The following is a 15,516-nucleotide window of genomic DNA, read 5'->3' as shown; positions in this document are numbered from 1 at the left end:
GGGGGGGGTGGGGCCACAGACTTTGTTCTTTCTACTTACTGTTACAGTATTACCCATTCATGCGTAGCCGCAGGGACGTTTCTGTGCTTTCAGTTCACATTTCAATAGGCCCGGGTAGAGCATGCTGCAGAACCGTCTGCAATTTGTGGCAGTTGTTTCACAGGTGCTGAGGAGTTCCTTGGCAGATAAATCAATGTGGAAAACATTTCCAGAAGGTAGAAAGCGTTAAAAATGCTGCTGTAGCATATTTGGCAATAAAAGGGTTTAAAATAAAAAGTAAGGCCATGGGAGCCATATTTTCTATGTGCATCTAGGGAGAAACAGTTAATGACGCAGCCGCATGGGCTGGGGGTCGTTCACACAGGCCCTCAATGTTCCCTCTAAGCTGTGGAGTCTCATGAGCAAAAATTCTACTTTGTGAGCTACTGGCATTAAAGTTGTGAGCAAGCAATTTGGCTCCTGCATAAATTAGTTTGCTCTGGAGCCCTCCTTCCTGAGCTGGGACAAAAATGTGTGAGCCAGAGGCTAAAAAACCGTGAGCTAGCTCACTCTAACTCAGCTTAGAGGGAACACTGGCCCTGACCACAAAAGTAGGTACCCTGCCTATCAATATATTACTCATACCTTATAACCCATAAGCAGTAACTTCTGCCAATTAAAAAATAATAATAACTTTTCAGTCCCTAAACTAGGTAACAAGGAAACAGTTGGTATGGACTTGTTTTTGTAGAGTAGAAGGGCAATAATCAGTTGTAATAATAAGGTGGTGGATTTTGTGATATGTTGATTAGTAGAATTAGGAAGAAAAGTTGCTGAGATCTTAGGTATATTTTTGTTTCATGTTTGTTGCAGTTTGTTTTTTCTTTTTCTTTTTTATTTAATAGAAAATTATAAATGTAATGCCACAGGGAGGAGAATAGCTAAGAACCTTTATAATATGACGCCTCTCTGTGGCAGAGCATGCGCATGTGTATTGACTTTTGTTCTAATGGGGATTGGGAAGGAAAGTGCAATGTGATTACAAATTTGTCTATTGTGTAGAACTGTTTTTTGCATGTATATTATCATAAGTGGGCCGGAGACGGGTCCTGATAAAAATGAATTAGTATTAGGTAACAACCCGAGGCGGTGTGGCAATATTTAGATCTAGTTAGGACTTAACCTATCAAATTTCTCGTAATGGAATGGCTCATAAATGATTTTTATAAAAGAGTAGAGGTGGATAATGGTAAATTTAGCTCCATGGGAAGGTAAACAATTACAGATTTATAGGGAATTATTATTATCAATTGGTCAACGTGGATAGTATGTGAGAAATAGTTGTGGGAGCTATATGGAGAAACATGAATTGCACGATTTGAAAAACTGATGAGGCAAAAAATATAATAGAGAGGTGAACTGATTAATTTATTAACTTATTATCTGCATGGTTTATTTTCATTGATGTGGTAAAACATGTAGGATTAATTTGTTAACTTCTTTGTGAAAATTAATAAAAAGATTGTACCAAAAAAAAGTAGGTGCCCTGCCGGCGATACTGACTTGGTAGAGAAGACCTGAATGATCTACGCCTGTCTTTATGGTTGAGTCATCTTTCAGGTTTCCCAGCTGTGCAAGTGCTCCTGGGGAGGGGCCATTGTTGAGTGCTAAAGTATCTGCTCTTCAGGCTTAATCTCAAGCATCTCCAGTTAAAAGGATTATGCAGTAGGTGTTACGAAAGACTTGTGACCCTGGAAAGCAGCTGCCAGTCCGAGTAGACAATACTGACTTGGACGGACCACTGGTCGGACTCAGTAGAAGGCAGCTTTGTGTGTGCACATGGAAAAACACCTGCTGCTCAGTTAAGTTAAGGCTTAGAAAAGGCCTAAGCACATTGGCAGCCTTATACGCAGGTGACATGCTCAGGGGCATTAGCATGCAATATTCAGGAGTATTTTGATTATAAATGTCTTATTTTTATTAGTAACTTTGTGACCTCTGGCAAGCACCGGTATGTGTTTTTCCCCCCCAGTGGATCAATGACATCGAAAAGGATCAGCCCTATGACAAGTGGCCTACAAGTTTTCAGGAACTTCTTAAGCCAGCATTTAGAGGAATGATGCGACAGATTCGGCGCAATTTGTATAACTTGGTGCGTATTAGTGTGCGAGTGTGCGGCTGAATTTCTCCTGAAATTAGAGTCTGTTCAGACATTGGGGTTATGGATGTGGAGGTCACTAAAAATCTAGTTTCCTGTAGAGCAGCTGTCCACGTATGTGGGTATAACGCTTAGAAACGGATCATTCAGTTGCATGCAATGTATACCGAGCAGGGCTGGCCTATTCCCGCTGCCACCGGCACATTCATGCATCCTTTGCATATGACTGGCAACGAACAGGACAAGACTGTTGAAAACGTTGCTTCCCCCTTTCTCATGCAAGTCTGGATTGCCACCGTAGGAAAGGGCTCTTTGATTACCTCCCCGTGGGAGCCTCAATACCGACAACCCTTTTAATTGGTACCTCCTGGCTCAAACCTGAATACTGCCCTTTCTGTAAAAGTACCATCTTGTGATGCAGCATTAGAGTGAAGCTGCCAGAGCTCCCTTTCTGGAGATTGGAGCTCCAGGGCAGCATGCCAAAAATTCAGCAGCGAAAACAAACGGGTTTTATAGGACCTTGAAGATCTGCCGAGTGAGGGCTGGCCCATCTCAGTACTTTTAAAAAATATATATTTTTTTATTAATTTCCAATTTTAATACATATTCACTTACAATTGTTAATAATAGTATTCTTGATTAGTTAAATCACTGTACCTCACATACCTTACAACGCAAACTTTTCCCTCTATACCATCACCAAAAATACAAACTTGCAATTACACGCATCCAATAGTAGTAACTTTTCAATTTCCCTCTTTCTCCTCTCCCTAAACCTTCTTCATATTTGCTCCCTTGGAGAAAGCTACTCCAATACATTCCTTTTAGTCCCAACTTGACTTTAAATCCAGTACCTTCCCTTTAATTCAAACTTGTCATTAAATTCATTATTTCTTATATTCTAAGACTACTCTACCCTTTCCATCATTTGAGTCTCTAAGACCCTACTTAATCCTTTACATCATTTCACTTTACAAACACAGGTATAACTAGCAAAGCAATATATCATAGACAAAAATAATATATCAAAATAATTTTGTTCCACAATCAACTCAAATTACTTCATTTGATGCTTCCTCACCCTATATATCCATTTATCTTATACTCAGACAATTCTTATACCAAAATTCACTTTCTAAAAATCATGCTGTTGGTATAAGTAACCATCTCAGTACTTCTGAAGTGGGGCATGAATGAGTATAATTTATTGCAGTCCACGGCCAGGTACAAGTTCAAAGTGTAGGACATGAAAGCTTGTGCTAGAATACAAATCTGTCAGTCTCCAAGGTCCTGCAAGACTCCTGTTTATTTAAGGCAATATGCTGTTGCTCCTCAGCCTTAAGAAGATGTATATACAGTCCTCATTGCTAGCTTCTACTCGTTACATGTGGTGCCTGAGACTTGAGTTGCGGTCAGGGCATCCCTGGAGATTTTGGGTCGGTGTTAGTGGAGGGGAAGGAGTTCAGAAGGGATGGGATGTAAGAGTCCACCCTCCAGAGTTGTCATTTTCTCCAGGGGAACTTGTAGCCTGAAGGTCATTGTAATTCTGGGCAGACTCGTGGCCCCACCCTGGCAGAAACCAGGGAGCCCAGAATGAATGGCCAGAAAACTGGGGCCACAGGACCGAATCCTTTGGAGTTCATGTGCCTCATCTGTTGAGCCTCTGTGGGTGGGGTGATATGTCACCATTGCAGTTGGAGGGCCTTCGGGTATTACTACATAAAGTTTCATGTACAAAGTTTACTCCTGCAGCACAGTCCTTGACCATGTGGAAATGAATCCTGTGCTGCAACAGTAATTTGTGAATCGGCCTATGCCCAAAGAGAATCCAGGGGTGCTCTAGTATGAGTGAGTACTTTCAATTTGTGCAACAAATCGGCCATTTCAAATCAGCTTTTCCACACCTCTTACTTTGCATGTCTGTTGCTTGCTGAACTCATGTGGGTGATAGTAGGCCGTTCCAGTTTTGGGGCAGGGAGCGAGCCCGGAAAGAGGCGTAAGGGTTTATATTGAGAACCGGAGTTACCTAATTATGAAAGGCCCTATTTTGCAAGGCTATTGTTCTTTCTAGAAGTTAAATGTCAATTAAAATTTCTGAAAGCATTCAAATGAACTTCTATCTGCAGGTCACCCACTCATTCTTTTCTAGCCAGTCTGCTAAGGAGCAGGCACTTTGATTGTATTAGTCCAAAGAAAGCAGTCGTGTGAATACCAGTGTTGATGCATCATGTTTGGGCTGCTACAACCAAATTTTGTACCCTTCCTGCTAGGACAGGACATTAAAACGTGCGGCTTTATGGTTGGGTGACTTTTAAATACTAAATCTTCAATTTATCCTTGCAGAGAAAGCAGAGTTCTATTCTCCCTTATGATTAGACTTTTAATTTAAGTACATTTAACTATGAAAGAGCCTATTGAAGTCTGTCTGGAAGTGTAACTAAATACTGTATTAAATCCTAATGCGGTTTACGTGACACAGCTTATCTCAACCTGATTGCTACTGCCTGCATGAATTTGAAAAGGCGGTGGCAGTCAGAGTTCATTTCTCGGCGGCAATTGTCACATAGGGTTGTATAGGTGCACCCGCGTGGCACTGGGTATGAGTTAAGAATTTGAGCACCAGTCTGAAGTACTTAACACCCTGCCGAATTGAAAAATAAAAATATATCAGTCAAGAGTAATATTTTTTCCAAGAGTAAAAACACAAACTGTGCACAAAACGTACCTATCGATTGTATATATTTTAGATTTGATTCTTCTTTGCCGGGAAGAAGAGGTTTAGTGCAGGTATTGATAGGCACACAAGTTTTGGGTTTCTGAGCAGAATTAGAATGACAATTCTATTACTGTTTACTGCTCAGAGCCAAATTATTTAGTGCAAATTCATGCATTCTAAAGTTGCACTTTTTCTTTCTTTCTTTTTAAAAAAAACAACATTCCTAGCTATTTAATTGGGAATGTGTGAGACTACATAGTTCATTCCAGCATAGCTCTCGTTTATATGGTAAACCTGTACCTGAGCTGTGCCAGTTTAGACTATAATAGAGGGTTCAGAATAGCATGCCAGCGAACAGCTATATTAATTTTTTAATTATTTATTCAGAAAAACGTATATGTTGCCTCTCCAGAGACGTTTTTCGAGGCAGCTGCATAAAGACAAGGACCGATTTCACACAAGAGCTGCGCCACGGTCGCACCTCCCTTTGCCCGATTTCCCCCACGGTTTTCTGATCCTCAAAAATCAGGATCACGAAACCGTGGGGAAAATTGGGCGAAGCTGCGGGTCAAAATGCGGCCATGCAGCTTCAAGTGGGAAATTGACCAATAGAAGCGGGGCAAAGGGAGGCGCAACCATGGCGCATCTCTTGTGTGAAATCAGTCAAGCAGTAAAAACAAACTGCCTAGAACCTTTGTCTCTAGCGTATAGATTTCTCTCTGACAGGAATTTTCTTGTGAGGAGGGGCATTCTGTCACGTGAGCCACCATTAGGGTTGCCAGCTCTGGGTCTGGGAAATTGGAGATTTGGGGGTGGAGCTTGAGGAGGGCAGGGTTTGGGGAGGGACTTCCATCGGGTATAACGCCATAGAGTCCCCCTTCCAAAGCGGCCATTTTCTCTAGGTGAACTGATCTCTGTCGCCTGGAAACCAGTTGTAATAGTGGGAGATCTCCGGCCTCTGCGTGGTAGGCAACCCTAGTTCATCATCTGCAGTAATGGGAGAGTCCAGACACAAGTTAATTCCCTTAGTCAGAGCTTGTTTCGTGTGTGTGCGTGCGCATGTGCTCTCTTGTGGCTTTCAAGTCAGCGAGGGAACAGAAAAGTGAGATGAACATCGTGTTAGACCTGTGAAACCTTTTCTCCTGTTAGGTCCTCTTTATTGACCCACTGCAGGAAGAGGCGCTTGCCTTCATGAAACTCGTAGAAGTAATCTACAATCAAAGGGTACCTATAAGGTAATTTCAATATCATTGTTTCTAAAAAAAATTTATGGTGCCATTTTGTTACAAACAGACAGAATGAAATCCTGCTCTAAGTGCATTTAATGGGAACCAGGGTTTCCCATGGCAGAAAATGTTCTGCCCTGTCAATAGATCATGTATGCACGATCTATATTTTGCAGCATTGATCATCCACCCATCTATCTATAGGGTTTATTAAAATGTTTATACTCCTCCTTTCCCACCATCAAATGGGATTTCAGCTGCAGAATCAGAATTAATCGTGCCCAGTTTCTGTCTCCGGGGGACACACCTCCTTTAGCTTCCAGCTGCATTCAGCATTCCTGGCCAGCAGAACAGGAAAGCTGATGGAGAGAGCGCCCAAAGTGGTTCTCTGGTGAGCCACACTGAGTGCGGCAGAAATGTGGGCTGGTTGCTAAACCCTCGGCTTTAGAGAGGTAGCTGTGAAGGTGGCTCTGTCTTCGAGCTACCTCCGCAAGGACCCGGCAGTCATCAAAGCATCATCAGTGTTCACACATGGGTAGGGGTGCCAGCCTCCAGGTGGAACCTGGGGATCCCCCAGAATCACAGGTCGTCTCCAGTCTACAGAGATCAGTTCCCCCTGGAGTAAATGAATGCTTTGGAGGGTGGACCCTGTGACATTGTACCCCACTGTGGTCCCTGTCCCCCACCATGCTCCATTTCCAAATCTCCAGTAGTTTCCCAATCTGGATCTGGCAACCCCCTACCCCCATCCAGTGTTCCCTCTAAGCTGAGTTACTGTGAGCTAGCTCCCATTTTTTTTTAGCCTCTGGCTCACACATTTTTGTCTTAGGTCAGGAAGGATGGCTCCAGAGCAAACTAATGTATGCAGTAGCCAAATCGCTCACTCACAACTGTAATGCCAGTAGCTCACCAAGTAGAATTTTTTGCTCACAAGACTCCACACCTAAGAGGGAGCTTTGCCCCCATTCCACACCAGTGGCCAGGGACCTGGCAAACCCTTCAAATGGGTTTGGGAAGTTTAATCCTGTTTGAGGCTATTTTGGCAACAGGCCCCTATGCTTGTTTATTCAAGGAAGAAAGCAGGCAAAGTCAAAGTAGACAAGACAATAGAAGCTCCATAAACAGCTCTCGCTTTCTCTCTGCTCCTCTCTCTCTCTCTCCTGTTAAATTGCAGTCAGCATGCAGCATGCAAACGGAAGGTGTTCAGCTCTTTCCTCTATGCCATGTACATTATCTGAATCCTCTCACTCCCCAGAAATGCTCTGTGTTCCCATGGGGAGCGAAATAAAGTCCCCATGAATTACCTATTTTATTTTTTTTGCAATTAACATATTATTGTTAAGAATTAACAAAGAACAAGTAACAATACAGGAGAAGTATGTTAAAATAGAGGAATACACATACATTTTGTAAAGCAGAATATAAACATAGCACCTCAACATGTCTCTGAGCAGGCGAACAGTAACCATTCTATCTGATATGGACAGCTTCAAAAGGGAATTAGATAAGCATATGGAGCAGAGGTCCATCAGTGGATATTAGCCACAAGGTATAGATAGGGGCTCTGGGGCAAGTGATGCTCTGTCATCTTGGTGCTTGGGGGGGGTCAACAGTGGGAGGGCTTCTAATGTCCTGGCCCCACTGCTGGACCTCCTGATGGCACTGGTATTTCTGGCCACTGTGTGACACAGAGTGTTGGACTGGATGGGCCTTTGGCCTGATCCAACATTGGCGTCTCTTATGTTCTTATGTTCTTATGATATATTGTTAAAACATAACTGTGCAATCAGTATGTAAAACAGAAAGATCGTTATAATCCAAGATCAACTACAATTGAAGAATTTCCCCTTGAGACAACAAATACTCAAGTATAGGTAACCATATAGAGGAAAAATAGGACTGTCTAGAACGCCTAAGCAGGTTATCCAGATTATCTGTGAGCTTCGCCATGATGTATAATTTCCATAATTTTTGATGCCACTGTGAGACTGTAGGAGATTGTGATGATTTCCAAGTTAATGCAATAGTGTTTCTTGCTGCGTACAATAATAAAGGCACCCTTTCTTTAAGTGAGTATGAGCTCGTCAAAGATTCCCAGTCTCCCAAGAGTAAATGTTCTGGCGTAAGAGTAAGATCTAGATTTGTAATGGACTTAATCTGTATCAGTATAGATCCCCCAAAAGGGGTAATCTTAGGTCAGGAGATACAACAATGAAGGTAGCTTCCTATATCCCCGCAATTTTTCCAAAGTTTTGGGTTAAGTGTTTTGGAAGTGTGAACCAATTTTTAGAGGTGAGCTACCAGCGTGAAATTAATCTAAATGAGTTCAAACACACATCTATAATTTTGGAGCAGAAAGGAGAGGTGGCCCAAATGGAGGACCAAACATCTTCTGCCTATTTTTTTTTTTTAATCAGACTGCAAAAATGATGTGGGATGGAAGTGGAATCTTCCCTCCCCTCCCCCTGGCACTGCACGCTGAATCAGAACTAGGGGTCTGTGCAGTTGCAATTTATATTAAAAAAAACAGTGGGGAGTTCCATTCACAAGATCTCCCATCGCCACCTCAAGTGGGTGTAGAAAGCAATGTATGCTGGGTTGGATCCAGCCTCCTTTCCCACTCAATCTTGCCCTATTTCAGCCCACATCCAACATGGCTTTTGTCTGTGCTGGCCTCATGATCCCCAGCAGAGTCTTTTTGGACAGTCATAGGGGACTCCTCCTCCTTTTTTCACCAGTCGAAAAGTGGGTTGGATTGAACCCATTGTCTCCCCTCCTCAAGTGCCTGTATATCTAGCACATAGGTGAAAGCACTGACCACAGGTACAGTAATGGAGGATGCCTTGTATATGCTAACAACAAATGTTTCTGGCAGTTTTCTGCTATACATCTACAAAAAACTGGTCAGGCAAGTGTTTTTGTACTGGTTTAAGCTACTCAGCCTTCAAATGTACCTCCTTGGTTGCCTGCCTAGACCACCAAAGTCACTAGTGGGATGTTGTAATACAACATTTGACTCCAAATATTTTAAATGCTGTGTTCCTCTGAGACTCGTATCTTGAATTGCTTGCCATTAAAAATGTCAATGTGTGTGTTTGTGTGTATCTAAAGCAACCTTTGTTAATCTGCTTTGAACATATGGTCTTGTGTGATTCTTGTGCAATTTTCATCTTTCCTGAGCAGAATTGGATTTGTTTTCATCTTAAATACTGATGAAGAGGTTGATGGAAATAAGGATGCAGGAGTAGCTTTGTGGAGAGCCTTTAACTACGTTGCAGATGAAGTGGACGTTGCTAAAGCCTTCACCACCACAACAAATGTTAGTGCTGTAAACAGATGAAAATTCATACTTGCCTCAGGGTTACCTTTGCTTTCCTAGAGGTATGAAGTAGCCACAGAACACGGTCTCTTCATATTTGGAGGCTATGGAAATGCACTCTTTATTTTAAAAATACCTTTTCCCCCCTTCCTGCCCAGTTTTGTTCTTATCATAACACCTTATTCACATGCTTCCTTGTGAACAACCTGATGTTCCCTGTGCACAACTACAAAGATCCTAATCAGAGAGGACCAGAAGTAATTTTGGTTCACTGCTTCAAGATACAGCTGGGTTTGAGGCTGTTAGCAGAACCTTAGAGCTTTGACTTTTGAAAGTTCATATCCCAAAAATCTTCTTGTATTCTAAAGTTCTGTTGGACTCAAATCTAGCTGTTCTGCACATCATGCACATCAGTTCCTGCTGGTTGTCTAGACAGGCACAGGGGGTAGATCAGGTCTCAAGATGACACAAATAATCAACCCGTGAGGCATACATCAAGTGGAAGAAAAGGAAACTTACCAATTTACTACCTGATATGGTGGCAGGCATGGAGGGAGAAGATAGAATCTTCCTCCTATACCAAAATATGGTTTCCATTGAAGCACTGAGTGCGAGAGCAAATCCAGGGGGGAAAACAATTCCGGTAACAGCAGAAAAGGCAGATTCCGTGCAAAGAGATTATGACTGAAAGCACAGTGGCCAGGCTTGAAATGCCTTTTGGTGTCTTTGAAATATGATGTACAGTTTGATTGCCTCATCTCAGTAAGTAAAGCTGATAAAGATGCTGCAAAATGATCGGTAGGATGGAGCTTCCCTTCCCTTCAAAGAACGAAACCTTTGTCACTTTTTAGTTCAGAAAGAAAGAAAAAAAGATGGCGCAGAGCCTGTCAGAGGTGTATGACACTCAAACTTGGAATTCCCCTGATGAAACTGAAGGGCATTAAATTTAGAATAGGCAAAAGAAAATACTACTTCACACAACACAGAAACTGGCCATTGTGTTTGAATAAAAGGAGGCTGAACCAATTCATGGAGGAACTGGCAAGCCTAAGGCTGCTAACTACAAGAGCTAAATGGAACTTCAGAGGCAGTCAGTGTTCCCTCTAAGCTGAGTTAGTGTGAGCTAGCTCAGAGTTTTTTAGCCTCCGGCTCACACATTTTTGTCTTAGCTCAGGAAGGATGGCTCCAGTGCAAACTAATCTATGCAGTAACCAAATCACCTGCTCACAACTTTAATGCCAGTAGCTCACAAAGTAGAATTTTTGCTCAAAGGACTCCACAGCTTAGAGGGAACATTGGAGGCAGTGTAACTTTGACCACCCATTGCTTGGGGACAACAGCTGCGTGAAATCCGATGCCTCTGTGCCTTGCCTATTAGCGTCCTGGAGACATTTCTGGCCACTGTGCGAAACAAAATGCTGGTCTAGGTGGACCTGGGTCTGATGTAGCGTGACTGTTCTTATATCCAGGCAGTGTAGCCCTGTGTGTCACTACTAGGGTAATATGCACAAGTCTTGACAAGAACTCCTACGGAATAAATGGTACAGTGATGGGAGTGAATATTACTTCACTGTGTCACACTCGCTGATGCCATTGAGGATGAGGGAAGTCAAGATGCTTAAACAAGGATTGAAACAAGTCCTTCTGTACCCACCCAGCCCAAATAAAATAATATTTCTTGGGTTCTATACAACTCTCTTTCTCAAAGCCAGCCGAGTTCCTTTTCCCCCAAAGCTATTACAAGGGGGATGGTTCTGGAGTTGTATGCCAATTTCCAGCCCAAGTTTATTAACAGCTAATTTATAGCAGTGAGATTTTTTTTATGTCCCCACTTGCCAAATATAATAGCTCTGCTCAGACGGCTAGAATATTTCTAAAATGACTCTGTGTATGACAATTCACGCATATTTCTAGCACTCTGCTATGGAATAGTCTACATGACAGTTTTATTGTGTAAATATCTGTCTTGGTTGCTTGACCCAGTTCATGGTTGGGTACTGGAAGAAAGCCAGGTGAATGCACATAATTACGTAGAAAATGTATTGCTTTCATTCATTCATTGCTTCCCCACCCAATACCTTCCCTTTCCCTTAGTGCATAGAAATGCATACGGTAGATTAATTTAAGAGTGAGAACAGTTCATTGAAGTTTAATTGGTTGAAGATATTAAAGTTTCCTGGATACTGCTGGAAACTGGGTAATAAACTAAACTGAATAGATCTGTGACTGGGTGGCAGAAACCCACTTGCAGAGTTTGGTGGTAAAGATTTAATATAATAGGAACATTTCAATAGGTTACCTCTTTTTTCTCTCTCTTTCGCTCCCTTTCCTTTTAATTAGATGTACCATGAAGTAAAAAATGGAGGTGTACTTTCCGTGGAGCACGTGAAGCTTGTTCTTCGCAGAGAATTTCCTTATGCCGACATGCAAGACATCCTGGGTGTCCACACAGACTATGATGATAATAGAATGGTATAAAGGGGACGTTGCATGATAAAGGAGAAAAGGTCTTTTAAACATCTCGCTCTTCTGTAACAACTGACTCAGTTGAATTGAAGGCCCAAAAGATGTTTGGCATTGAACACTGTGGTTTTTGACGGGAGAGTGATCTGAGGACATAGGGTTTCTTCTGTCCCCCCACCCCGCGCTAATCTTCGATGATCCTCATGCTGTGATAGCTGTTCAACCCTATGGACTGGGAGTAGGGTTGCCAAGTCTTACCGAAGTAATAGCGGAGTTCAGGGCCCTCTCTGGGAGTCCTTGCGCACACGCGCCGCGATGACGTAGCCCGGAAGTGACATCATCACGCTGGGCACGTTGCCGGGCGACGCTCTGATAATCTCCCTAAAAACTCTATGGCACCATACAGTTTTCAGGGCAATTGCTAGAGCATCGCCCAGTGATGTGCCCAGTGTGATGACGTCACTTCCGGGCTATGTCATCACGCCGGGCACGTCGGCCTGATCTGGCCACTTCTGGGGTGGGGTTCCCCCTGCCGGCTGGATCCAGACCGGCAGATTGGGAGCCCTTTTAGCGGGAGAATCCCCCCCCCCCCGGGGGGGGACTTGGCAGCCCTAACTGGGAGTAGTCACCACCCCATGCCAATATGGTATTTTGAGAAAGAGGAAAGAGCAAAGAGTCCAATAGCACCATAAAGACTAACAGAATTTGTGGCAGGGTATGAGCTCTCGTGAGTCACTGCTCACTTCTTCAGATACAACTTTCCCCACATGTTCCCCAGAGACCACTGCAGTCGGGGTCTCAAAATCATTTGGCCCTCCCTGGACCCAATGATGCCAGGCTGACCTCAACCAGGGCCAGGAATGAGCTCCTGGAAGACATCAGGGCCTTGTGGAACCTTTTACAGTTCCTCGGGGCCTGTAAAACGGAGCTCTTCCACCAGGCCTTTGATTAGGAGCCGCTTCTAACAGCTGAACTGTGGCAAGGCCTGCTCCCCCTGGACTACCATCAGCAGCCTGCACCAGCCTGTATAGACGGTCTGATAAGCTGTTTACCAACTCTGACTATACTCTTTTGTGGTCAAATAAATAAAATAAAATAAATAAAATATTAAATTCCACCATGTCCTACTGGGATTTCTATGTACTGTCATACTGCCTTCAAATACTCGCTACTAGCACTTTATGATTATGTCCACTGCTTATGATCATCTAGGATGTTTATAATTTATGTTTTTAATGTATTTTAACTTTTAATGTAAGCCGCCCTGAGCCTGCCTTGGCAGGGAGGGTGGGATGTAAATTGAATTAAATAGAAAAAATAAAGCTGATCACAAATTCTGTTAGTCCTTAAAGTGCTACTAGACTCTTAACTCTCTTCCACTGCTACAGACGTGGAGGTGGACGTGGCTACCCATCTTGAACTTCAGGAGGAGAGTTATGCATCACACCCAAAGGCGCGGGCAAAGTTAAAATGGGGAGCATTGAGAATATGAACTCCCTCTAGTTTTAAAAGCTTTACCCAGTTGGGTGTCTAGTTCAGACCCCGTTGAATCCAGTGGCTCTCAGCGGGGGTGGCTGTCACCTCTGCTAGTAGCCAGCTGGCTCTTCCAATTCCTACCCTCTCGGCAAGCAAAAATCTCTAACCTTTGAGAAGGGGATGGGGATGGAACTGCTCATTAGGAAGCAGGAGAGGCCTTACAAGACTTTTACCCTTAAATACAAAATTACTCACCAGAATGTGAGATTTCCAGTGTTGTCGGCCTTCTGACTCTGTTGGTGAGGCAGAGGGAAGTACAACTCCCATGCTCTGCTCAGGAACAGGGGTCCCCAGCAATGCTCCCTCTAAGCTGTGGAGTCTTGTGAGCAAAACTTCCACTTTGTGAGCGACTGGCATTAAAGTTGTGAGCAAGTGATTAGGGTACTGCATACATTAATTTGCTCTAAAGCCATCCTTACTGAGCTAAGACAAAAATGTGTGAGCCAGAGGCTAAAAAACTGTGAGCTAGCTCACACTAACTCAGCTTAGAGGGAACACTGGTCCCCAGTGTGGTGTGTGTATCACCAAGGAGCCCACCAACCTGACACCCGCCAAATGTTTTTAGAAAGTGGGCATGGCTGTGTGGGGCTTTTGCCCAGCAGGGCTTCTGATTGACCATTGGAGGTCTGATCAGCTGTGCATATTTTAACAACGTTGCTTTGCCAGCAGTTGCCACCACAGCACAAAGATCTTCACCGCTCCTGAAGGTAAGCGGCAGTGGCCATTTTGTGGCTGTCTCTACCTCCTGTGGTAGCCATTTTGTGGCAGTGACTTTGTGGCTGCACCCACCACTTTGTCTCAGGATTCCGAAGGTGGTTGTAGGCTCAAAAAGGGTGGGGACCCCTGCTCAAAAACATCGTTTCCTGCTAAGGAAGAGGTCCATCAAAGGTTATTCTGTCCCTAGCCAGGTGTCCCACCACAGATGACCATCTCCTGCTCTGAAAGGTAAATGGAGTTGTTCTGAGGGATCCCAAGTCCCCCCGGGGGGCACGGAAACCCCCACCCCAGAGGCCCGTTCCCTGGTGCTGCCGGATCGGGCCCGGGGGGGAACTCCTCCCTGACGTGCGCGTCACCCGGAAGTGACGTGGGCATGCTGGGCACGCTGGGGGTGGGGCCACGGCCATACAAGGGAAAACTCTATGGTTTTCCCTTGTATGGTCGTGGCCCCGCCCCCAGCGTGCCCGGCGTCATAACGTCACTTCCTGGTGACGGGTGTGCAGCGTGCGCGCTCCGGGATCCACCCAGGAGTCCCCCGCTGCCAAGGTAAGTTCCACTTGGCAACCCTAGTTGTTCTGCTTGAAAAAAGTGAGGAAAACTGGTGAGGAAGAGAATCACTTGAGGGTTTTCTTGAGTAGCCAGGAGAAACACGCACAAAAAAAGAGAGTGAAAATCAAAGAGCACTTAGAAGGGAGCCGGTCCCTAATCAAAGGATTGGCAGAGGTGCTAATTCCCCCCCCCCTTATTTTATTAATTTACAACAAAAACTAAATAACAGTATGAGGTACTAATTTTTTTGACCTGTCATGGATGTAGATATGTAAATTCAGGAAAGTGGAATGTGACATGTTCTGCTTGCCTGTCACATGATGCTCAGGGCGATACATGTTCCTCTACACACATCTTCATGATTGGAGTGCGGATATTCAGACACTGTCAGCTAAACAACGAGATTGCCGACCCAAATAGTCTTTTGTAAATTCACAACAATTTCTGTACATTGTGTGTGTGTGTGTGTTCTCATGTGACTGTATTTTGTTCTATGTTTTGCTTTCTGGGAAGTGGTCCGAGAACAATACATCACTCCCCGCCCCCCACCTTCCAGAGAGCAGCACGGGGACGTTTGTGTTCGTTGTCTGTTGGTATTTAATCACTTATTTTCCCTGCAGTCAGCTGCATTCCATGTAACGGTGACATCCCTGATCTGTCTAGGCAGGAGCAGCATTTTATCAGAAGACTGGCCTGGGTCCATTGCCTCAAGCCCTCTTTAATGGCGTACCCTTTAATAGAAAAGAGATGAATGTCGCAGAGCTCGAGACCTCTCTGCAGAAGATCATGGATGCTACAGAGTCCTTCCAGCGGGCAGTGTTCATGGTGTGTTTAGCATTTATATATATATATA

The 15,516-nt window shown here is 43.9% G+C and overlaps 1 protein-coding gene across 1 annotated transcript in view; it reads left to right on the top strand.

The window, feature by feature from the left end:
- Positions 1-15,516, top strand: part of UGGT2 (UDP-glucose glycoprotein glucosyltransferase 2) — a 140,968-nt gene that overhangs the window by 61,871 nt on the left and 63,581 nt on the right. The window contains exons 12-16 of the mRNA XM_015417131.1: positions 2,012-2,131; positions 6,003-6,088; positions 9,263-9,398; positions 11,739-11,870; positions 15,327-15,488. Of these exons, the coding sequence (XP_015272617.1) occupies positions 2,012-2,131; positions 6,003-6,088; positions 9,263-9,398; positions 11,739-11,870; positions 15,327-15,488 (636 nt within the window). The remainder of the gene's footprint in view (positions 1-2,011; positions 2,132-6,002; positions 6,089-9,262; positions 9,399-11,738; positions 11,871-15,326; positions 15,489-15,516) is intronic.

This window comes from Gekko japonicus, unplaced genomic scaffold, assembly GCF_001447785.1.
Source record: "Gekko japonicus isolate JY-2015 unplaced genomic scaffold, Gekko_japonicus_V1.1 scaffold927, whole genome shotgun sequence".
In the NCBI taxonomy this organism is placed as follows: Eukaryota; Metazoa; Chordata; class Lepidosauria; order Squamata; family Gekkonidae; genus Gekko; species Gekko japonicus.
Note: the sequence above shows the minus strand (reverse complement) of the source record. Positions and strands in the feature narration are given on the sequence as shown.